A 24,573-nucleotide genomic window follows, 5' to 3' on the forward strand; every position below is an offset into this window, starting at 1 on the left:
TTACCCCTTGTTTAGACCAAGGGATTGTCTAATATAGTTTACATGGTTAATTTGTGATATGTATATGACATGACCTGTTATTTATTTTAGAGGACTTTGTATGTAGGATTTATATGTTAAATTCAATAAAAATATTTTAAAAGAAATTTAGAAGCTAATCACACACCATCATCTGACACTGCTGTCATTTGTTTCACAAGTTCAGAATTCTAGAAAATATCTTCTACACTTTTTGGCCTCAAAACAACACGATGGCAAAGAAAGCCCTGATCCTCCCTTAGGAGTAGGCACCCTGTAAAACCGCAGCTGATATGAGGAGGATCCTATACAGGGTGAATCAACACAAAGCAGCAGGGCCAGATAACATACCTGGTCAGATGCTGAGGGACTGTGCGGACCAGCTGACTGAGATCCTAACAGACATCTTCAAGGATTCAAGGCAGCCACCATCATCCCAGTGACCAAGAGAACACCAGTAGCTGGACTAAACGACTATAAACTAAATGGCACTGAACTCCATGATCATGAAGTGCTTTGAGCGACTGCTAATGGAGCGCATCAGAACACACCTACCAGCGACAATAGACCCTTTTCCAGTTTGCCTATTGGCCAAATAAATCCACAGACAATGCAATGTTGTGCCATCTTACAGAGAAGAGGTTGAAAGGCTTGTACAATGGTGCAATATCAATAATCTGAGTTTCAATGTGGACTAGACAAAGGAGGTGACTTTGGACTTCAGGAGGATGAAGCACTATTTCCGACTACATATCAATTATCATAGAAAGAGTGGAGAGCACAAAGTTCCTTGGCATCCATGTAAAGCAGTGGTTTTCAAACTTTTTCTTTCCACTCACATATCATCTTAAGTAATCTCTCTGAACATAGGTGGTAATTGAATAGAAAGAAAAAAGTTTGAAAACCACTGTCTTAATCATACCTAATTGACGCATTATGTGCCCTGTTTCGTAACTCCAAAGGAAATGGGCTGATGACTATTTTTCTCAAGTAAAATATTTCAGTAACAATTGGGTCTAGAGCAGTGATTCTCCACCATTTTCCCCCACCTTAAGTAATCCCTTACTAATCATAGAGCACCGATGGCATAGGGATTGCTTAAAGTGATATGTGAGTGGAAAGAAAAAGCTTGAAAACCACTGATGTAAAGGATTACCTTTCCTGGACCCTGAACATTTCCTCATGAATCAGGAACGCACAGCAGTATTTCACTTCATCAGGAGGTTGAGGTAGACAAAGCTATCAGTGTTCTACAGAAGCACAATGAAGGTCCTGGCTGGTTGCAATCATAGTGTCGTATGGAAGCTGCAAAGCAACAGATTGGAAGGTGATTTAAAACTGCTAAGAAAATCCCTGAGTCTCCCTTCCCTCTATAAATGATATCCACAGGGACTGATGGGCTCAGAACTCATTGAGGACCCTTACCATATAGTCTGCAGTATTCTCGATAGACTATCTCAGGAAGAGGTACAAGAGCATAAAAAATAGGATTGCTAGGCTGGGAAACAGTTTCTTCCCACAGCTAGTGAAACTGTTGAAACAATCCTAGAAACCCACAAACTCTTTATATTTTTATGTATTTTGGATTGCTGTGCATAAATGTCGTTTGTGTCCGGAGATGTGCTGCTTCTTGGGTTGTATTTGTACAGATAACAATAAACTTGGACTTGGAAATTGTGTTTATTTTCTTACACATTGGTTTCATGTTTCAAAAACATGTTTATCAAAGTCAGATATTAACATTAAATGCTTCAATAAAGCTAATATAGTTAATAAGGTTAAATAAAGTGGTCAGGTTTTCAGAGAGCCCAAATGAATTATAAGTGTAGATTTTAGGTAAGAACACAAGAAATAGAAGCACGAGTAGATGCTTGGTACATGGAATAAGTTCATACCTGATTTTATTTAACCTCACTGTCACTTTCCTGCAGTAATCCCATGTCCCTTGATTTCTATAATAGACATTATTGATCTTTATATTAGATATGTTGAGGGTTAAACTCTCATAGTGCCCTTGGGTGGAGAATTCCAAATATTTACTATGATCTGAAGACTTCTTGTGTCTGTGCTGAATTGGAAACCCCTTAATTTGAGATAGTGATTGATCTTGGGTTCTGGACATGCATGATTGGGAAATTACATGCCTATATCTGCTCAGACAAACCCTGTAAATATTAATTATATTTAAGATAAATCTCCCATTTTTCAAAATTAAGAGAGTATAGGCCAAATCTATTTAACCTCATACCTTATGACAAATTCTCCACCATTTCAGAGAGCGATCTGATAAACCTTCATTGTATTCCCTCCATTAAAAATATCCTTAAGAAGGGAGACCAGACCTGCTGGGAGTCACGTGATGGAGTAGTGGCCGGACGGTGAACTCCAGCCCTCTCCAGAAAAGTCGGGAAAAACAAGAGAAAATACAAAGGCACAGAAATACAAGTTAAAGAAAAGTGAGTATAAAGGTGGAAAGAAGATGGAGACAAAAGGAGAAAAATCAAAATCAACGGAAAGAAGAGAGGAAGAGAAGACAACGGAGGAAAAAGGTGAAGGCCTTACCTGTCCGAAGAGGCCCGCTGTGGAGAGAAGACCCCACTACCTCAGGTCGGTAGAAAGAGAACTACAACAATGGCTCACAGAGCCGAGTAAAAGTGCGCAACCGCGCATGAAAAAAAACACACCGACGGGAGGGGGGACCAGCTGGGGAGTCGATCTCCACAGCCGGCAACGACAGCTGCAGAACACCTGCAGCAAGAAGAGACCACAGAAGACAATGGAAACAAGAAAGAAGAGGAGGAAAGGGCAGCAAAGAAACAACAGACGGTCAACCTAGAGGAAGAAGAAGAGGAAGAGGAAGAGTACAGGGAAATAGAAGAAGAAAAGAAAGGCAAGGTAAAGGAGGTACTTGCTCTTGTTAGAGGATACATGGAGTCATTTAAAGAATGGCAAACACAGGAATTCAATGATTTAAGAAGAAGAATAAACAACACAGAAAAGAAAATAAATAAAATGGATATGACCTTAACAGAAATGGGGAAAAAAATGGACAAGATGGAAGAACGGGCAATAGCAGCAGAAATGGAGGTAGAAGACTTAAAAAAGAAATTGGAGGAATCTAATAAAAAAACTAAAGAGACACAAGAATTACTAGCCCAAAAAATAGATATAATGGAAAATTATAACAGAAGAAATAACATAAAGATAGTGGGCCTTAAGGAAGATGTAGAAGGCAAGAATATGAGGGAGTTTATAAAAGAATGGATCCCTAAGGCCCTAGGATGTCCAGAACTACAGCAAGAAATGGAAATAGAAAGGGCACATAGAGCATTGGCCCCTAAACCACAACCACAACAAAAACCAAGATCTATTGTAGTAAAATTCCTAAGATATACTACAAGAGAAAAGGTACTGGAGAAGACAATGGAAAAAGTAAGAGAGGGCAACAAACCACTGGAGTATAAAGGGCAAAAAATCTTCATTTATCCAGATATAAGCTTTGAACTCCTAAAGAAGAGAAAAGAGTTCAATGCAGCAAAAGCGATTTTATGGAAGAAAGGATATAAATTTACACTGAAGCATCCTGCGGTATTGAAAATATTTATTCCAGGACAACAAAACAGACTATTCTCGGATCCAGAAGAAGCACGAAAATTTGCAGAACAATTACAAAAATAGACTGAGGGATGAAGACGGGTAATGAGAGCAAAAATTATCACGATTGATATGTATGTGGGTAAAGACAAAAATAGACTGAGGGATGAAGACGGGTAAGGAGGGTAAAAATGACCACGATTGATATGTATGCGGGTAAAGAGGTATAAGAGTGAATAGAGACAATGGGCATATGTGAAAGTATCTGTAATTAGAGGAAAACATAGAGAGTATAGACAAGAATTAATAAGGGAAGGTAATGGAATAGAGAGAATAAGGAGGGAACTAAAAGAGTGACCTTTGTGACATATAAAAAGCGAAATCTTTTCTGGGGGGGGCTGGGTGGGGGAAATGAGCGGTCACTGCAAAATCAGTTGACGCTTGCGAGTGGATTCGCAAATCCAAATGGAGAGGGGAGATGTGGTTGTCCGACAAGGGATAAAGGGCAACTCAGGAGGGGAAGGGGAGATTGGGGATAAAGAAGATAGAAATAGGAGAATAAGGAAAATGTTGGATGTTGTAGGAATGTTGTCTGGTAAAGAGTTGAAAATAAGAAAACAGAAATGGAAAAGGAGGAAAGGTAATGATGGAAAAACGGAAAGAGAAGATAAACAAAATATAAAATGGCTACGCTGAACTATATGACTCTAAATATTAATGGAATACATAACCAAATTAAAAGGAAGAAACTACTAAATTTACTGAAAAAGGAAAAAATAGATATAGCATTTGTCCAAGAAACACACTTAACTGAATTGGAGCACAAGAAATTAAAGAGAGATTGGGTAGGACATGTAACAGCAGCATCGTATAATTCAAAAGCAAGAGGAGTGGCTATATTAATTAGCAAAAATGTGCCATTTAAAATAGAAGAGGAAATAATAGATCCAGCAGGGAGATATGTTATGATAAAATGTCAGATATATTCAGAGCTTTGGAATCTACTTAATATATATTCACCTAACGAAGAAGATCAAAAGTTTATGCAAGATATCTTTTTGAAGGTAGCTAATACGCAAGGGAACATACTAATAGGAGGGGATTTCAATCTGAATTTGGATCCAAATATGGATAAAACGGGGAAAAAAATTAACAGGAAGAACAAAGTAACCAAATTTATAATTAAATCAATGCAAGAAATGAAACTTGTGGACATATGGAGGAAACAAAACCCAAAAGAAAAGGAATACTCATACTACTCGACTAGACATAAAACATACTCAAGGATAGACCTATTCCTGATATCAGCCCACATACAAGGGAGAGTTAGGAAAACGGAATATAAAGCTAGACTATTATCGGACCACTCACCCCTGTTATTGGCAATAGAGCTAGAAGACATCCCTCCAAGAATGTATAGATGGAGATTAAACCCCATGCTACTTAAAAGACAGGATTTTAGAGAATTTATTGAAAAACAATTAAAAATGTACTTTGAAGTAAATACGGAATCAGTGGAAGATAAGTTTATACTATGGGACGCAATGAAAGCATTCATTAGAGGGCAAATAATAAGTTATGCAACCAAGATGAAGAAGGACTATAATCAGGAAACAGAGCAGTTGGAAAGGGAAATAATAAACATAGAAAAAAAATTAGCAATAAAGGAAGATACAACCAAAAGAAGAGAATTGGCGGATAAAAAAATAAAATATGAAACATTACAAACATATAAGGTGGAGAAGAATATAATGAAGACAAAACAGAAATATTATGAACTAGGGGAAAAAACACACAAAATCCTAGCATGGCAGCTTAAGACAGAGCAAACTAAGAAAATGGTATTGGCAACAAGGAAAAAAGACAGACAAATTACATATAATCCAAAAGAAATTAAGGAAAACTTCAGAGAATTCTATGAACAATTATACCGAACCGAAAACGAAGGGAAAGAAGGGAAAATAGATGAATTTTTGACTAAAATTGAACTACCAAAACTACAAATAGAGGAACAAAATAAATTAACAGAACCATTTGGAACAGTAGAAATACAAGAGATAATAAAAAATTTACCAAATAATAAGACACCAGGAGAGGATGGACTCCCAATAGAATTCTACAAAACATTTAAAGACCTAATAATACCGCCCCTCCTGGATGTAATCAACCAGATTGATGAGACACAAAACTTACCAGATTCATGTAAAACAGCAATAATTACAGTGATACTAAAACAAGGGAAAGATCCAATCTCACCAGCATCATATAGACCAATATCTCTGCTAAACACAGATTATAAGATAATAGCTAAACTATTAGCGAACAGATTAGCAGAACAGGTACCGAAAATGGTAAATTTAGACCAAACTGGATTTATCAAAAAAAGACGCACAACAGACAATATTTGTAAATTTATTAACTTAATTCATGCAGTAGAAGGAAATAAAGCACCGGCAGTAGCAGTTGCTTTAGACGCAGAGAAGGCCTTCGACAGAGTAGAATGGAATTACTTGTTCAAAGTATTGCAAAAATTCAGTTTACCGGAGAAGTATATTAATTGGATTAAAGCATTATATAAGGGACCGTTAGCGAAAGTGACAGTAAATGGACATGTATCAAAGCAATTTAACTTAAGCAGGTCAACGCGGCAGGGATGCCCACTATCACCATTATTGTTTGCGCTAGCTATAGAACCACTAGCAGAATCGATAAGAAGAGATAATAATATAAAAGGAATAAAAATAAAAGACAGGGAATATAAAATCAGTCTGTTTGCAGATGATGTGATAGTGTACTTAACAGAACCAGAACTATCAATAAAAGAACTATATAAGAAATTGAAGGAATATGGAGAAGTGTCGGGATACAAGATAAACGTAAATAAAAGTGAAGCAATGCCTATGAATAACGCGGATTTCTCAAAATTTAAGGAGGAATCCCCATTCAGATGGCAAACGCAGGCAATAAGATACCTAGGTGTGCAAATAAACAAAAATCTAGGCCAATTATATAAACTCAATTACAATCCACTAATGAAAAAATTACAGGACGATTTAGAGCATTGGAAAGAGCTACCACTAACACTGATAGGAAGGATAAACTGTATTAAAATGAACATTTTTCCAAGGATACTATACTTATTTCAGGCATTGCCAATACAACTGACAGAAAAATTCTTCAAAGAGTTAAAGAAAATAATAAGGAGATTTTTATGGAGAGGGGGGAAACCGAGGATAGCACTAGACAAATTAACAGAATGGTATAAACAAGGAGGCTTACAACTGCCAAACTTCAAAAATTATTATAGAGCCGCACAATTAAGGTACCTATCAGATTTTTATCAAACAAGGGAAAAACCAGACTGGACGAGACTAGAATTAGATAAAATAGGGGAAAAGATACCTGAACACATATTATATAAATGGGACGAAAAATTGGTACAACATAGAACTTCTCCAGTATTACACCATCTCCTCAATATATGGAAGAAGATTCATGTAGAAAGAAATAAAATAAATTACCAAATACCAAAACTAATATTGACGCAAAATAAGCTACTCCCTTTTACAATAGACAACCTTGCCTTTAGAAAATGGGAAAAAAAAGGGATTAAAAGAATAGAAAATTGTTTTTCAGGAAGTAGATTCTTATCCTTTGAACAAATGAGAGATAAGTACAATATAACGGGAGATACAGCGCTGGCATATTACCAACTGAGATCCTACTTGAAAGATAAATTAGGAAGCAACTTGAGTTTACCAGAGGGAAGTAACCTTGAATATGTGATTACAGATACAATGTTAATCAAAAGATTTATAAAAAATATGTATATTAAACTGCAAGAAAAGGAAAATGAGGAAACAAATGGTAAAACTAAACAAAAATGGGAACAAGATTTAAATATAAAGATAAAAAAGGAAACATGGGAGAAGTTATGCTCTGGAACGATGAGAAATACAATAAATACGAGGCTGCGTATGATACAATATAATTGGTTACACAGACTATACATTACACCGCAAAAGTTAAATAAATGGGACCCAACAGTGTCTGAAAGATGTTTTCGATGTAAAAAAGAAAGGGGAACAACAATTCATGCAATCTGGACATGTGAGAGAGTAGAAAAATTTTGGGATGATCTCAATCAGATATTAAATAAAATAACAGAAAACAATATACCAAAGAATCCAGAGATCTTTCTCCTAAGTAACATAAAAAATAAAGAATTTGGAATTGACTTGGAGGATGCACAAAAAAGATTTGTTAAGATAGCCCTAGCCGTAGCAAAAAAATGTATTATGTCAACCTGGAAATTGGAAGATAATTTGAAAATACAACAATGGTATATAGAAATGAATAAATGTATTCCATTAGAAAAAATAACATATAGTTTAAGAAATAATATTGAAATATTCGAACAAGTATGGGAGCCTTACATTAAATACAATAGCGAAAACCTACCGGGAACAAACATTACCTAAGTTGATGGAAGGAGAAGAAAAGAAAAGAATGGACTCAGTAGAATTTCTGGTGTATTTTTGTTGAATGACAACATTGTCTAACTGAATTAATGCAACCTAGATTGTATAACTAAAATGGATGAGAGGGGGGGGGATGGGGGGGTGGCTTGGGAGGAGGGAGGGGGGAGGGAGAAAAAGTCACTGTAAATGTGTGGAAAAGAAAAAGTGTATATCATGGTTATTGTGATTTATGGTGTGAAAAAAAAATGTAAAAAAAAAAAAAAAAAAAAAAAAAAAAGGAGACCAGACCTGAACACATTGTTTCAAGGTGTGCTCTCATCAGGCCCCAAATAATTGCTGTAGGCCATCTTTATTCTTGTTCTGTACTGTAATCCTCATGCAAGATATTAATGTCTTCAGAAGAGTTGCAATGACAGCCAGATCCCTCCGAACACTAACACCTTGTACTGTCTCACTGCTTACAAACAAAATATTTTTTTCTCTAGACAAAGTAGTCGACTTCACATTTTTTTTGTTATATTCTTGTTGTGTCCTTTCATATTTCCCTGAAACACTGATATATTCTCATGTTAGCTAATTTTGGGGATATTTTGCATAATTTGTCAAAACAGTTGAACATAATGCACAGTCATGAAAATATTTATTTTATAAATTAATCATGCAAATTTCATTTGATGCCAAAATGGTTCTGCCTCATTTATTTGTTGTATTATTTCCTAGTCAAAATCGATTCCAAGAAAAGCAAGCTTTTGAAACTAAGCAATTATTTTCCTCATAGAAGCATTATTGAACTATACTTTTCCTGTGTAGACTGTATTTGTTCTTTTCTATAGCACTTGTATTTGCTTATGACTTCCATGCTGGAGGAGAGACAATGATGAACAGGCACTTCAACGACCCCAGTGCTGATGCCTATTTCACTAAAAGGAAATGGGGTAAGCAGAAATATACATTAACTTTTTTAAAAAACAATTTTAGGTTGTTCTGTAGTAATTCTATCAAATCCAAAATGCTAAATAGTCTTCAATCAAATATTGGTTGGCATAGTGGTTAGCACAATGCCTTTACAGCATCAGTAATTGGTACTGGGCTGGGGTTTGAGTCCCACGCTGTCTGTAAGGAGTTTGCACGATCCCCCATGTCTGCATGGGTTTTCTCCAGGGGCTCAAGTTTCCTCCCACCATTCAAAACATACCAGGGTGTGGGTTAATCGGGTGTAAATTGGGTGGCACGGACTCATGGGCCAAAATAGCCTGTATGTCTAAATTTGATTTTTTTTTAAATTAGCATCATTAGTGTGAAATTTACTGTCACAATAACCTCCTTTATTTTAGCCTTCCAAACCTGGTAATATATTATCCTTAACTGTGACTAAGGTTTCTGCATCTGGCTAAGTAAAACTGAGCAAGAACTTTTATTGAATTTGTAAAGGATTGTTTTAAAATTCCTTGGTCTGTTGTTAATAACAATCTAATAAAGAAAATATTTTAACATGTTTCAATATTAAAATTTAGAAACACATATTTTGGAATGAAATGTGTTTGTAGGTTTGTTAGATTTAATTTTCACATTTTAAAACTGTTGAGAATTGTTGCAAAATGCATATTCTGTTCATTTGATATGGCATGTGTCCAGGGATATTACTTAAACAAATTTTTAATCATTGTGCAAAGCCTTGTGGTACTTCAAAAAACATCATTTCAAGAAAAATGTTAATAAATTAAAGGAATAGAAACAAAATCACACAGAAGGAATTGAATCTGCAAGGTAACTTCCACATCACTTGTTGCTCTATGGTACTAAAATGAAGTTGGCAGTTGACAACTTGTGGTTAAGTCACAAGCTCCATGAGTCAGAAACTGTGGGTAGTCACCAGATTATCACACCAGCTCATCTGCTGTAACTCTCCATGGATTTTATTTGTCAGGGATGTGGTCATAAATTCCCTCCCTGTCTAACACAACCAATACAATACTTTTGCTTCAGCTGATTCTCATTTAGAATACCCGCACAAGTCTCACATTGTGACTGGTTTTCCCACATTGCAATCCATAGCCTCTGCCACCTCCCCATCCTCTGCATCTTACAAAAAATGTAGTCCAGTACCTAAAAGGACAAAGCAAAAAAATGCATGGAATAAAAATTGTGCTGCAGAAAATTGTAGTTCTTTAGTTAACAAAGCCACATTGATTCACTATTAGTAGGTTGCTACTTTGAGCGATGTTTCTTTATCTCCATGTTTTGGTTTCTGTTTGTGGTTGGAACTGCTCCAACTTCAGATTCAGAATCAGAACTTATTGTCATGGAATTCAGTGTTTTGCGGAAGTATCATAGAGCAAATATTCCTTCTATAACCATCTTACAACATTATTATGAATAAACAAAATAATAGTGACTTTGGTTCATTGATTATTCTGATAGCAGCAGGGAAGAAGCTGTCCTTGTGCCATTGAGTGCTCATTTTTAGGCTTCTGTCCCTTTTTCCCAAAGGTAGCAGAATGAAGAGGGTCTGGATGGTGGAGGTCTTTGAGAGTAGAGGCTGATTTTTTAAGACTCTTCCTCATTTATATGTCCTCGGTGGAATGAAATCTGGTGCCTGTGATGTCGCAGGCTGAATTAACAACATTCTGGAATTTATTCTTGTCCTGAGAGATGGCACCTCCATACCAGGCAGTGATGCAACCAGCCAGAATGCTCTCCTCAGTACACCTGTAAAAGTTTACAAAGGTTTTCGGTGACATACCAAATGTCCTCAGACACCTCACAATGTATAGCAGCTGATGAGCCGCCTTTGTGATTGCATTAACGTGGAAGTTCCAGGACAGATCCTCGGAGATTTTGACACCCTGGAATTTGAAGTTCTTGACCCTTTCCACTACTGAGCCCTCGCTGAGGACTGGGTTGTGTTCCCCTGACTTCTCCTGAAGTCCACAATCATCTTGGTTTTGCTGCCGTTGAGCACATGGTTGTTGTTGTTACACCATTCAATGACCTATTCTATCTCCCTCCTGTACACTCCCTCAGTGCTGTTTCTGATTCTGCCAACAACTGTGGTGGTGTCATCAGCAAGTTTGTAGATAGCATTGGAATTGTCCCTGCCCACACAGTCATGGGTGTATAATGAGTAGAGCAGTGGGCTAAGCACGCATCCTTGGGGTGCACCTATGTTGATAGTCAGTGAGGAGGAGACCTTGTTTCCAATTTGTACTGACTGGTCTTCTGATGAGAAAGTCAAGGATCCAGTTGCAGAGTGGGGTAGAGTTTGTAGCTTCTTGACCAGCACTGATGGAATAAAGGTATTGAAGGCCGAGCTGTAGTCGATGAAGAGCAGCCGTATGCATGAATTGCTGTTTTTGAGGTGATCCAGAGCTGAGTGGAGAGCCAGCAATTTTGAATCTGCTGTGCAGCGATTGTGACGATAGGCAAATTGCAGTGGGTCCAGATCTTTGCTTAGGTACGTGTTAATTCTGGCCATGACCAGCCTCTAATGCATTTCATCACGGTAGAAGTTAGTTTGAAGAATGAACTTTGAATAGCACTGATGTACTTTGAATTGGCCTGCTGGTTAATCCAGCAATTGTTGAACTGGTGTTGAATACCTCTAGATCAGCCATTCTCTGCCCCCCTTAGAATGCTGATCCTATGTTTATGGGGCCCCTTCCCTGTGAATCAGTTAAGTTTAGTTGGTTTCTTCAGTACTTCTCTCCTACTGACTAAGGTTTTGAAAAAAAACAAAGCTTTTACCCTGAGTAAAACACCTGTGGTTTGTGATTCCAGAACAAATAGGGAAATAGAAAATCATTATTATTGAACATGTAGGAAAGAAGAAAGCATGAACATAATACCCAAGTGTCACATCAGAATTGGAAAGGATTGATGATCAAACAGGTTTTTTGATGTAGTGCAATGAAGGGGAGGAGGAAAATAAATCAGGGAAGTTCTGTTTACAAAATGAAAATCAGGCAAAATTAAATTTTAAAAGAAATGGCGGTTTCCAACATTTTTGTTTCAGGTTTGCACTATTTTGTTGCTACTTAACTGCTCATATTGACCAGAAGAGACCAGCTGTTTTTTTTATTAACAGTGTTTTGATGTGTCTTCACTTTATCCTCGCTGGCCACCATACCAAATAGCTAGAATACAAAATATTGTTACTGCTGTTTTTCCTAGGACAGCATGATGGACCTCTCCCTCGACAACATGCAGGATTACTGCCAGAGTCACTTATCTGGGCTTATATTGTCCAATTGAGCTCAGCACTACGAACCATTCATACTGCAGGACTTGCCTGTCGTGTGATGGATCCCACCAAGATTCTTATAACTGGCAAAACCAGGTAAAACTGTACTTAAAAACCTAATTTTTTGTTCAAAATTTCTTTAAAAATGTTTACTATGTTATTCAACAAATGTTGGCAAGAAAGACTCATGCATTTATAAAGCATCCTTCACAGTGTTCTAAAACATTTAACAAATAATTAGTTTTTGAAGTGTTTCTGTATTGCAACTCCATTATGACATCCATTATAATACAATAGTTTGAGTCCAAAAAATCGCATTGTGAAATAAAACGGGGTTGCACTAAATTGTTGTAGTTACAGTTGAAATTTAAATACAAACAAAATTACTTTTCAGTATACCAACCATCCCCGCTCCCAGCAGCAGCCCGAGATCCCCGCTCCCAGCACCAGCCCGACACCCGAATCCAATGACTCATCGCATTATATCTGGATTCATGTTAAATCAGGTCGCATTAAATCGGGATTCCACTGTATAACTACCAGCCAGCCAATTTTTACATTTGTAAGGTCCTACTTATAGAAATCTGGTAATAGCAAGATACTCATTTTTGTTTCTTTTAAATCTACGGGAAGGAAAATTGACAAGGAAATAGCAAAGATATAAAATAATATTTTACATGAGAGCAGACAGAGTCTTGTTTATCAAGTCTCATTGAAAGACCTCAACTCCAACAGTGTAACTTTTATTCAGTACAATACCAGAGTGTCAGCCTTGAATTTTGTCTCTGAATCGGGTCCAAGATAATTGTCAGATACATAGCTGGATTTTTTTACAAAATGTTTGTTAATTTATTCATCAGCAAATCACGATTAGTGCAGCGGTTAGCACAACCCTATTATGGCGCCAGCAGCCAGGGTTCAAAGCAGGAGCTGTCGACAAGGAGTTTGAAGTTTCTCCCTGTATCTGCATGGGTTTCCTCCAGGCCTGGAGTACCTGGTTGAGTATTAAAAATATATGCTGACCAACTTACTAATGTATTCACAGATATCTTTAATATCTCACTCTAGCAGGGTGTGGTACCTACCTGTTTCAAACAGACGTCAATCACACCAGTGCCCAAGAAGAGTGTAGTAACCTGCCTTAATACTATCAACCAGTAGCATTTACATAAACAGTGATGAAGTGTTTTGAAAGCCTGGTGTTGAAGCATATCAGCTCCTGTCTGAGCGGTGACATGGATACGTTCCAGTTAGCCTATTGTAGCAACAGGTCTATGGCAGATGCCATCTCACTGGCTATACACAAAGCTCTGGAACAACTGAACAGTAAAGATGCATTCATCAGGATGCTCTTTATTGACCACAGTGTGGCATTTAACACCATCATCCCCTCAAAACTGATCAGCAAACTCCAAGACCTAGGACTCAACATTCCACTGTGTAATTGGATCATGGATTTCCTCACCTCCAGACTACAATAACTGAGAATTGGTAAGAACATCTCCTCCACAATCTCCATCAGAACTGGAGTACCACAGGGGTGCATTCTTAGTCCCCCTGTTCTGCTCACTTTATACCTACGACTTTGTGGCTCGGTACAACAATAATACCATCTACAAATTTGCTGACGATACCACGGTGGTGGGTTGTATAAACAAAGGTGATGAGTCAACATACAGGAGGAAAATTTAAAACTTGGCTAAATGGTGCCCCAACAACAACCTTGCACTCAATGTCACCAAAACTGATTGTTGACTTAAGGAAGGGAAAACCAGAGGTATACAATCCAGTGATCATTAGGGGTTCAGAGGTGGAGAGGGTGAGCAAATTTAAGTTCTTAGGAGTCGCTATCTCTGAGAATCTTTCCTGGACCCAATACACTAATGGCATTGTGAAGAAAGCACATCAGTTCCTCTACTTCCTCAGGAATTTGTGGAGATTTGGCATGACACCAGAAACCCTAGCAAATTTCTACAGATGTGTGGTGGAAAGTGTGCTGACAGGCTGCATCACAGTCTGGTATGGGAACACCAGCAACCCTGAGCGAAAAGCCCAGGACACAACCAAGGTCATCTCAGGCAAAACCCTCCCCACTATTGAGAACATCTACAGGAAACGCTGCCGTTGAAGAGCAGCAGCAGTCAACAAGAATCCACACCACCAAGCACACGCTCTGTTCTCACTGCTGCCAACAGGAAAGAGGTAAAGGTACACAAGACTCACACCACCAGGTTCAGGGTCAGCTGCTACCCCTCTACCATCAGACTCCTCAACGACAAACTCAATCAGAGACTCATGCACTGTTTAAATTTTTTTCTGTATTTCACAGTAAGCTTGTTTAAATTTGTTATCTGTTTACAGTTCTTTATTTGTTTACATGTAAATGCTGTACACAATTTTTTCTTGCACTACCAATAAGTGGAAATCTGCCTCACCTGCAAAAAAAGAATCTCAGGGTTGTATGTTATGTTATAAATGTACTTTGACAATAAATCTGAAATCTAATCTAAGGTGCTCTGATTTCCTCCCACATTCCAAAGACGTACAGGGTGTATTTGGGCAGCATGGGGTTGTGGGGCCTTTTACCATGCTGTATCTCTAAATTAAAATTTAAAAAACAATTTTTATAGCCAATTGTGTATGTATTAATGAAATGAGAATAACTAATGTATTACTATAATTAAATTAAAAATTTTTTGGTGTACAGTGAATTTACCTGGATTCACTTTAATGAAACTCAAATTTGCATGCAGTTCTAAATGCCTTAATTGTTTGTGTATTATAAATGTGAAGGATACGTTTTTCAGAACAAATCGTTGTTGAACTAAAATCCACAGAAAATCCCCCGAAAAGGAGGCCTAATACTTCAATGTTGTAACATCCTAGGTATCAATTTTTTGGAAACTTTTATTTTTAATCAAATAACCAATTCTAACCTATGTAGCATCATTTGAGTAGCTTGCAGTTCATTTTTCAGCATTTTGTATCAACAAACTCTTGACTTTGTGATATTTTTAAAAATTATTTTAATTTAGCAGTTGAGCATTCACTTTGAGCAAGATAAAATATAAAATAACTGTTAACCCTCAGAGTAAAAAAGTTATAACAATATAATAATGTATTCACCACAAAAATATTTGAATCAATTTTTTTTGTTCCCAAGGTTACGTGTGAATTGTGTTGGAATTTTTGATGTCTTAACTTTTGATAGTGGTCAAAATAATCCACTGGGAATGATGCCTCAGTATCAGGTGAGCAGATTTTATAAACAGAACCCATGGAAAATTATTGAAGAAAATGCTGTCAAAAGGTGAATTTTTAACCAGGATTCAAGAAGCTGCACATGCTCTCAAGTGAGCCAAATATTGCATTTAATATTGTTTTCTCTATCCTTTCTGCTAAAGAATTTTCCATTCCTTTTGCTCTCTTTCTTAGTGAACTACCCATCCTATTTTAATCAGATTTATACCACTCCACATCAATATATAATGTTAGGATCTCATGGCATTTAAATTTTCCTCTCAATAGCAAGACCTGTTTCCTTTCCTCCTCCATCTTGTATCGCTGCACAGAACCAAAAGCCTAGCCCCATTATATTTCAACTCCTTGCCCACCTGGTGTACATGTGTTTGTTGTCCTCGCTTTTGTTTCTGGATTCTCTTTTCTACAATGTACGGTCATCCAACTACACCTTTAGAGTTCATTATGTGTTCACACTTCAAAATCACTGGATGGTACCTTACACTCAAAAGTCATTGCATGCACATCTGACCACTATCTATAGCCAGATTCTTAAATACCTTTTAAGTTCCTCAAATTTAAAATAGCGTATCATTCATATATCTTTACAGTCTCACATGTGAATATATCCAGTCTAGTTTCTGCCCATTTGTATGACACTAAATTACCTACTTAAAGTTGGAATGTATCCATTTTGACATTGATAATTGTGCCATTTCTGGCTGCCAACCCTTCTGCTGTATTTAATACACTCCTCACGCTGTCTTCCACTGCTGCTTTTCTCTTGCTTACCCACCACCTCCCAATGTGAGTCATAACACTGAAAACCCTTGAGACCTTCTCTGAAATTCTACGCTGAGAGTACATTTTCTTTTTTGTTGTAAACAACCAGTTTTACGTGTATAATTTTAGATGCTAATAAGGTGCTAATGTGTCAGTTATATTACATGAAAATATTTAATTCAAAGTTTAGAATTAAGTGCTTTAGATCAGGCCTTGAGTTTAAAAGAATAATTAGCCCAAGTACATGTCCTTGCATAAAATTTGCCAACTACAAAACTGCTAAAATACAACAGGGTGTATTATTGATCCACTCTTATGTATTTCAAAGGATTTTCTGAGACCAAGGATGAAGTATAAGCCAAAGGTATAGCGTTATATTTATGCATGGTGGTATCTAAACAGTGCATACTGTGGTTAATTTGGAAATCAGCGAGAAGCAGAGTAAGGAAAAAAACGGCAACATGAATTTTAAATTGCTACAAAATGGCAAATTTGCAATGATCTGCAATTAGCTTTGGAATTGTGGCATCTCACACCGAACCTCCCCATTAGTTTCATGTTGTACATGCAGTTGCATATCAATATTCTATTAAAATAAGCACAGAGGCACGAGACATGCAAGTTCAAAGTCATAACGTTAACTATTTATAATCATGCCCCTGTTTCCAGAAAGTAAAACTGTCACATCTTATTTTCTCAGGTTATGAATTGTTTTATAGCTTTGTAAAATGACAAATCAGTTCAAAACAATTTTAATTTTCCCTCTTGTCCCAATCTTCCTGGTCTTCTGTTTCTCTTTCTGTACAACTGACATTGAATTCACCTTCAATTATTTCTCCCCGTTTATTTTTCAATCATGTAATCTTATTTCTCTTCATGTATTCAATGGAGCACTAGAGGGGCGGCACGGTTAGCGTAGAGGTTAGTGCAATGCTGTTACAGCACCAGTGGCCCAGGTTTGAATCTAGTGTTGTCTGTAAGAAGTTTGTACATTCTCCTTGTGTCTGTGTGAGTTTCCTCCCACCCTTCAAAATGTGCAGGCGTTGTAGGTTAATTAGGGGATTAGGGTGGCACAGTCTTGTGGGTCGGAAGAGCCTGTTACCATGCTGTATGTCTAAATTTAAAATTAAAAAAAATTGTTCAACAAGATCCCAGATGCTCCATTTACCTCATTTTTGTTCATTGCTAGTTTGTACCTTTGGCAGCTTTGTTGGCAGAAAATTAATTCACTAGCATTCTTTTAAAAAGCTTGTAAAAGCCATCTCAATTAATAGAATGTGTTCCACTCCAATGAAATTGCTTAATCTTTTAATGAAATAGCAGCCACAAATATACATATTGGCTGATGCGCCAGAATAAACTCTTGAGTGTCAGCCCTGGTTGTACTATTGCAAATTTGGGTAGCAAAAATAATCCAGAAAGAGAATAATCTCCATGTGCAAAAGTAGTTGAAGAACCATTACAATTCATTCATGCGTCCTTGGGAAGTGGAACTTGTTATCAAGCAGCCAGTTTGAAACAGGAAGAAGCAACTTGTTAGTCAACTTTTTTCCAAGAGTTAAATTCTGAATCAGAATTTGTCATGAAGGTGTCAAGAAATTTGTTGTTTTGTGGCAGAATTACGGTAAAAATATTGCTATAAATTACATTTTAAAAATAAACAAACATCTCGGGTAGTGGTTAGCCAAACACTGTTACAGTGCCAGTGTTCGAGACCAGCTTTTGAATACTGTAAGGAGTTTGTACGTTCTCCCATTGTCTGTGTGGGTTTTCCCTGGGGGCTCCAGTTTCCTTTCATTGTTCAAAATGTCAAAATGTACCTGGGGTTGTAGGTCAGTTGGGTGTAATTGGGCAGCACGGATTCATGAGACGAAGTCACCTATTGCCGTGCTGTATGTCTAAATTAAAATTAAAAATCCTATAGATGTCCTTGATGAATTGAAGACTGGTATCCACAATGGGAGTGGCTGAGTTCACAACTCTCTGTTGTCTTTTCGTGTCCTGTGCATTGATACCTCCAATCCAGAGAGTGATGAAACAAGTCAGAATGCTATCCAGGGTACACCTGTAGAAATTTGCAAATGTTTTTGGTGACATACTAAATCTCTTCAAACTCCTCACAAAGTATAGCCGCTGGTGAGTCTACTTCATGATTGAATCGACATGGAGGCCCCAGGACAGATCTTCAGAGATGTTGACAACCCAGGAATTTTGTTCTTAATCCTTTCTACTGCTGAACTCATGATTAGGACTGGTTTGTGTTCTTCTGATTTTGTCCCCCCCCTCTCTGAAATCCACAATCAGCTTCTTTGTTTTGGTAATGTTGAGTGCAAGGTTGTTGTTGCACTAAACTAGCTGATCTATCTCCCTCCTGTGTACTTCCTTCTGCTGATGACTGCCGTGTCATAAAAACGTAAGAAGTAGGAGCAGGAGTAGGCTATCCGGCCCACCAAGCTTGCTCTGTCATTTGATCTGATCATTGATTCAACTCCACCTACCTACCCTTTCCCTATATCCCTTAATTCCTTTTTTATGTAAAAATCTATCCAACTGAACCTTAAATAAGTTTAATGAAGTAGCCTCAACTGCTTCACTGGACAAAGAATTCCACAGATTCACAACTCTCTGGGAAAAATAGTTTTTCCTCATCTCCGTCTTAAATCTACTCGCCTGAATCTTGAGGCTGTGTCCCCTAGTTCTTGTTTAACCTACCACTGAAAACAATTATCCTGCTTCTATCTTATCTATCCCTTTCATAATTTTGTGTTTCTATAAGATTTCCTCTAATTCTTCAGAATTTGAGTGAGTATAATCCCAGACGATATAGTCCGTCCTCGTAGGTCAACCCCCTCATCTCCAGAATCAACCTTGTGAACCTCCTCTGGACTGCCTCCAGGGCCAGTATATCTTTACTCATGTATGGAGACCAGAACTGCACACAGTACTCCAGGTGCAGCCTCACCAGTACCTTGTACAATTGCAGCATGACCTCCCTACTCTTGAATTCAATTCCTCTAGCGATGAAGCGCCACATTCTATTTGCCTTCTTAATAATCTGTTGTACCTGCAACTCAACTTTTTTGCGATTCATGCGCTACAGCATGCTGCAGTTTTTCGCCATTTAAATAATAATCTGCTCTTCTATTTTTCCTACCAAAGTGAATTACCTCGCATTTACTAACATTGTACTCCATCTGCCAGACCTTCGCCCACTCACCCAACTTAACTATATTCTTCCATAGCCTCTCCACATCCTCTGTACAATTTGCTTTTCCACTCAATTTAGTATCATCCACAAACTTGGCTACACTACACTCTGTCCCCTCTTCCAAATCATCAATGTAAATGGTGAACAGCTGCGGGTCCAGCACTGACCCCTGCGGCCCCCCACTTACCACTGGCTGCCAATCAGAAAAACACCCATTTATCCCAACTCTCTGCCTTCTGTCAGTTAACCAATCCTCAATCCATCTCAATACACTTCTCCCAACTCCATTCATCTGTATCTTACTGATAAGTCTCTTGTGTGGCACCTTACCAAACACCTTATGGAAATGCAAATATACAACATCAACCTGTTCCCCTCTATCTACCTCACCCATTATGTCCTCAAAGAACTCTAGCAAATTTGTCAAACAAGACATCCCCTTTCTGAATCCATGCTGCATCTGCTTGATGGAATCCTTCATTCTAAATGTCTCGCTATTTCATCCTTAATGACAGCTTCAGGCATTTTCCCGATTACAGACATTAAGCTAACTGGCCAATATTTAACTGTCATCTGGCTACATCCTATTTTAAAAAGTGGTGTGACATTTGCTGTCTTCCAATCTGCCAGGACCTGCCCAGAATCTAGTGAATTTTGGTAAATGACTACCAAGGCATCAATTATAACGCCCACCATTTCCTTCAGTACTCTGGGATGCATCCCATCAGGACCAGGGGATTTGTCTGCTTTCAGTCCCATTAGTTTGCTCATCCCTATCTTTTTTGTAACAATAATTTTATTGAGGCCCTCACCTCCTTTCACATCCCTATCACCACTCTTTGGCATGCTGGATGTATCTTCCACGTGAAGACTGACTCAAAATATCTCTTCAATGCCTCGGCCATTTCCTCATTACTCATTATCAATTTCCCTTTCTCATCTTCCAAGGGACCTATGTTAACTCTAACCACCCTCTTCTGTTTTATATATTTATAAAATTTTTTGCTATGTTTTTATCTTTTGTGCTAATTTACCTTCATAATCCTTTCCTTATTTCTCATTTAATTGTCCTTTGTCGCATTTTGAAGTTTTCCCAATCTTTCAGTTTCCCACTCTCTTGGCTACTTTGTACATGTGTTTTTAATTTTATACTTTCCTTTATTTCTTTAGTTAACCAAGGGTGGCTCCTCCCTCTCTTACTGCCCTTATTTTAACAGTAATATATTTTTGTTGAGCACTGTGAAAAATCTCTTTGAAAGTCTTCCACTGTATTTCAACTGTTCTGCAAACTAGCCTGTGCTCCCAGCCCACGCTGACCATTTCCTCCTCATACTGTTGTAGTCTCCCCTGTTCAAGCATAGATCACTAGTTTTAGATCATCTGTATGAGAAATTCAATCTTACTATGATCGCTTTATCCAAGAGGTTCCCTTTTTTCCAAGATGTGTCATCAGCAAATTTGTAGATGAAATTTGATTTGTGCCTAGCTACACAGACATGGGTATAGAGCAGTGGGCTAAGCACACATCCTTGAGGTGCACCTGTGTTGATTGTCAGTGAGGAGGAGATGTTGTTTGCAATTCATAATGACCATGGTCTTTCGATGAAGAAGTCAAGGATCCAGTTGCAGAGACCCAGGTTTTGAGATTGTTGATCAGTGCTGAGGGTAGGATGGTGTTGAAAGCTGTATTGTAATCGATGAAGAGTAGCCTGATTTGCGTGTTACTGTTATCTAGGTGATCCAGAGCTGAGTTGATAGCCAGTGATATTGCATTTGCTGTAGAGTGATTTTGACAGTAGGCAAATTGCAGTGGGTACAGATCTTTACATGGTAACAATTTAATTCTGGCCATGACCAACCTCTCAAAGCATTTCATCACAGTAGATGTGAGTGTTGCTGGGCGATAGGCATCAAGGCAGCTCGCTGCTCTTAGGCACCAGTATGATTCATGCCCTTTTGAAGCCGGTGGGAACCTCTGACTGCAGCAATGAGAGATTGAAAAACAATTCAAATACAATATATTATAAAATAGGTAAATCCTAAAAACAGTAGATGTGTATGCAGGATGCATTTTTAATTCTCAATTTTTATTCTTATAACAGCAAGCTGATCTGATATCTCTAGGAAAAGTTGTTTTGGCCTTGGCATGCAACTCTGTGGCAGGAATCCAGCGAGAGAATATTCAAAAGGCTATGGATTTGGTGTCACTTAATTATTCTTCAGACCTGAAAAACCTAATTTTGTAAGTTACATGACACATTTGTTCCTTAATTAAGAATAATCTGTAAGTTTCTGTTTTGATTGAAATATGCTAAGCTGTGGTTGTATGTTCTGCCAACATCTTGTTTTCTTCCTGCATATGTACAGCTGACATTGTGTCTCATCTCATGGACAGGAAAAAGGAGAAATGCATAGTTTAGATCACAAAAAAAGCTGCATAGGAGAGTAAGAATATCTTTGTTTCCATATCTGTTAATTTCTATAATTTCAAGTACTGGTGATAATTTTCTCTTAATTGCAAGCTAAAAATATTAATTTCTGATTTACTTGAAGAGAGATTTATTTAAAGTTGGCAGACAGTTGAATAGTATTTTTAAAGAACCAGTACTACTAACTGAATGGTAATTGAAGGTAAAGCAAGCAGCTCTGTAGTTCTTGGTGTCATGCAGAATAAGATTATAAATAATAGGGTGTAGCATACACACTATGCGAGCTTTGGTAAGAACGACTCGCACACCAAAGCCTTGAAAGACAAGTGATTTTTGCTTTGGCCATCGCCCTGGTGCTGATGTCAGGGCCCTGCTTAATTGGAGCGCAGGCCTTGGATTGGCCGGCATTCCTGTCAGAGTTCCCCAACTCCTGGGACGATGGCAGGTGTCACCCCCGGGTCTGCGCAGTCGCCGAGTTTGTTGGCCATTTTGCAGACCGTTCCGTGTCTCCGCATGCGGTCTGCTACATGAAACACCCCCCCGCCCACCGAACCAGCAATTGGGCCATTGTCTGTAGCCTTAGGTGGCCTGTCCCTGCATCGTGAGGGAGGAGTGGAGACCTGCTCGTTACAGTCCAGATATGCCGGTTTCAGGCGGTCGATGGTAAATGTTCCTCCTTACTGCCGATGTCGAGGATAAAAGTGGAGCCATTGTCTCTAATGACCACGTAGGACCCCTCATAGGGTTGTTGTAAGGGTGGTCTGTGTGCACCCCTCCTCATCAACATGTGCTGACAAGTCTTTAAGTCCTTTGGGATGCTGTGCTTGGGCTGGCCGTAAGGCGGGGATTGCAGCAGGACCAAGGACCCCAGTTTTCGCTGCAAGTTCTCGAGGGTCTCTATGGGGTCTTCCTGGCATTTATCTTCACCGCCAAAGCATTAAAGTCTTCGTTCGATGCAGTATAAATTCCCAACAGGACCTAAGGCAGTTCGTCCACTCAGTTGGGACCCTTGAGCCAGGCCATCAAGGCTGCCTTGAGGTGCCTGTGGATGCGCTCCACCAACCCATTGGCCTGCAAGTGATACGCCAAGGTGTGGTGGAGCTCCATCTCCAGAAAATTAGTCAGCACTGCCCAGAGCCCGGAGGTGAATTGTGCTGCCCTACCTGAGGTGAGGTTCTCAGGGACCCCGAATCGGGACACCCATGTGTAAATGAGTTTCTGTGGTGGTATCAGCTAGGGGTCCGCCTCTGGCCACCTCATTGAGCAGTCAACCATGGTCAAGCGATATCTCACCCCACGGGAAACTGGTAACAGCCCCACTATGTCAATGTGTACTTGGCTGAACCTGCACCGTGCCGGCTCAAAAGTCTGTGTGGGCACTCTCATGTGAACCTACATTTTGGAGGACTGAAAATTTGTGCAGGTCTTGGCCCATTGGCAGACATGTTTACAGAGGTCATGACAGACAAACCTGCTGGCCACCATTTTGACCGTGGCGCAGATGGCAGGGTGCACCAGGTTGTGGATGGCCTTGCACCTTCATGCAGCCAGAACAATGGAGTGGGGGCTACCAGTAGAAATGTCGCACAGCAGTGTCAGGTTACCTGGACTCATGGGGATGTCCTCCACCCTAAGATTGGAGACGGCTGTCCTATAAGCATGGATCTCAGGGTCCTGCTGCTGCCATATAATCGACCCTTTGGGACAGGGCAAATATCGATTCAATCGCGGACGTGACAGATTGTCGGCTACCTTGTTGTTTTTCCTCGCGATATGTTGAATGTCTGTGTTAAACTCGGACATGTAGGACAAGTGTCTCTGTTGTCAGTCCAACCAGGGTTCCCATACCTTATGGAAGGCAAAAGTCAGTGGCTTGTGATCAGTGAGCACCCTAAAATACCGGCTTTCCAAGAAGGTAACAGAAATGTCTTACCACCAGGTACAGCACTAACAGCTCTCAGTCGAAAGCGATAATTTGAGTTCTGGGGGTGGATGTGCCTGCTGAGAAAGGCCAGGGGTTGCCACTGGTCCTCGATGGGTTGTTCTAGCATGCCCCCTACATTGTTCTAGTATGCCCCCTACCACTATGCTGGAACCATCAACAGTTAAGGTAGTTAGGTGCTTCCGGTCTGGGGTGGACCAGGAGGGTTACATTGGTCAGCATGACCAATGTGCCCCTGGAAATCGATAATGTCCAGATCGAACTGGCACTTAACAGGGTTGAGAGTCAACCCAAGCCCATTCAAGCAGGTGCACAGTTGTCTCAGGTGGGTGGTGTGATCCTTGCTGCTGGGCCTGGTAATGAGAATATTGTCCAAATAGATGAATGCAAATGGAAAGTCCCGGCCCACTCTGTCCATCAGCTGCTGATAAGTTTGTGCTGTGTTCTTTAAACTGAAGGGTATGCAGAGAAATTCAAATAAGCCAAAGGGGGGTTATGATTGCAGTCTTGGGGACATCCTGGGGTGAACGGGGATTTGGTGGTACCCCTGGATGAGGTCCACCTTGGAGAACACACGTGCCACATGCAGGTTGGTGGCAAAGTCTTGGATGTGGGGCCCGGGATATCTATCAAGTGTG

The 24,573-nt window shown here is 39.0% G+C and overlaps 1 protein-coding gene across 2 annotated transcripts in view; it reads left to right on the forward strand.

Moving 5' to 3' along the window:
- pan3 (poly(A) specific ribonuclease subunit PAN3) overlaps positions 1–24,573 on the forward strand; it is a 186,892-nt gene that overhangs the window by 140,053 nt on the left and 22,266 nt on the right. For both annotated transcript variants that reach the window (XM_069891523.1, XM_069891525.1), the window contains exons 11-14: positions 8,927–9,028; positions 12,264–12,429; positions 15,497–15,584; positions 21,667–21,806. In XM_069891523.1, the coding sequence (XP_069747624.1) occupies positions 8,927–9,028; positions 12,264–12,429; positions 15,497–15,584; positions 21,667–21,806 (496 nt within the window). The remainder of the gene's footprint in view (positions 1–8,926; positions 9,029–12,263; positions 12,430–15,496; positions 15,585–21,666; positions 21,807–24,573) is intronic.

The sequence above is a fragment of the Narcine bancroftii genome, chromosome 7 (genome assembly GCF_036971445.1).
Source record: "Narcine bancroftii isolate sNarBan1 chromosome 7, sNarBan1.hap1, whole genome shotgun sequence".
NCBI classification, from domain to species: domain Eukaryota; kingdom Metazoa; phylum Chordata; class Chondrichthyes; order Torpediniformes; family Narcinidae; genus Narcine; species Narcine bancroftii.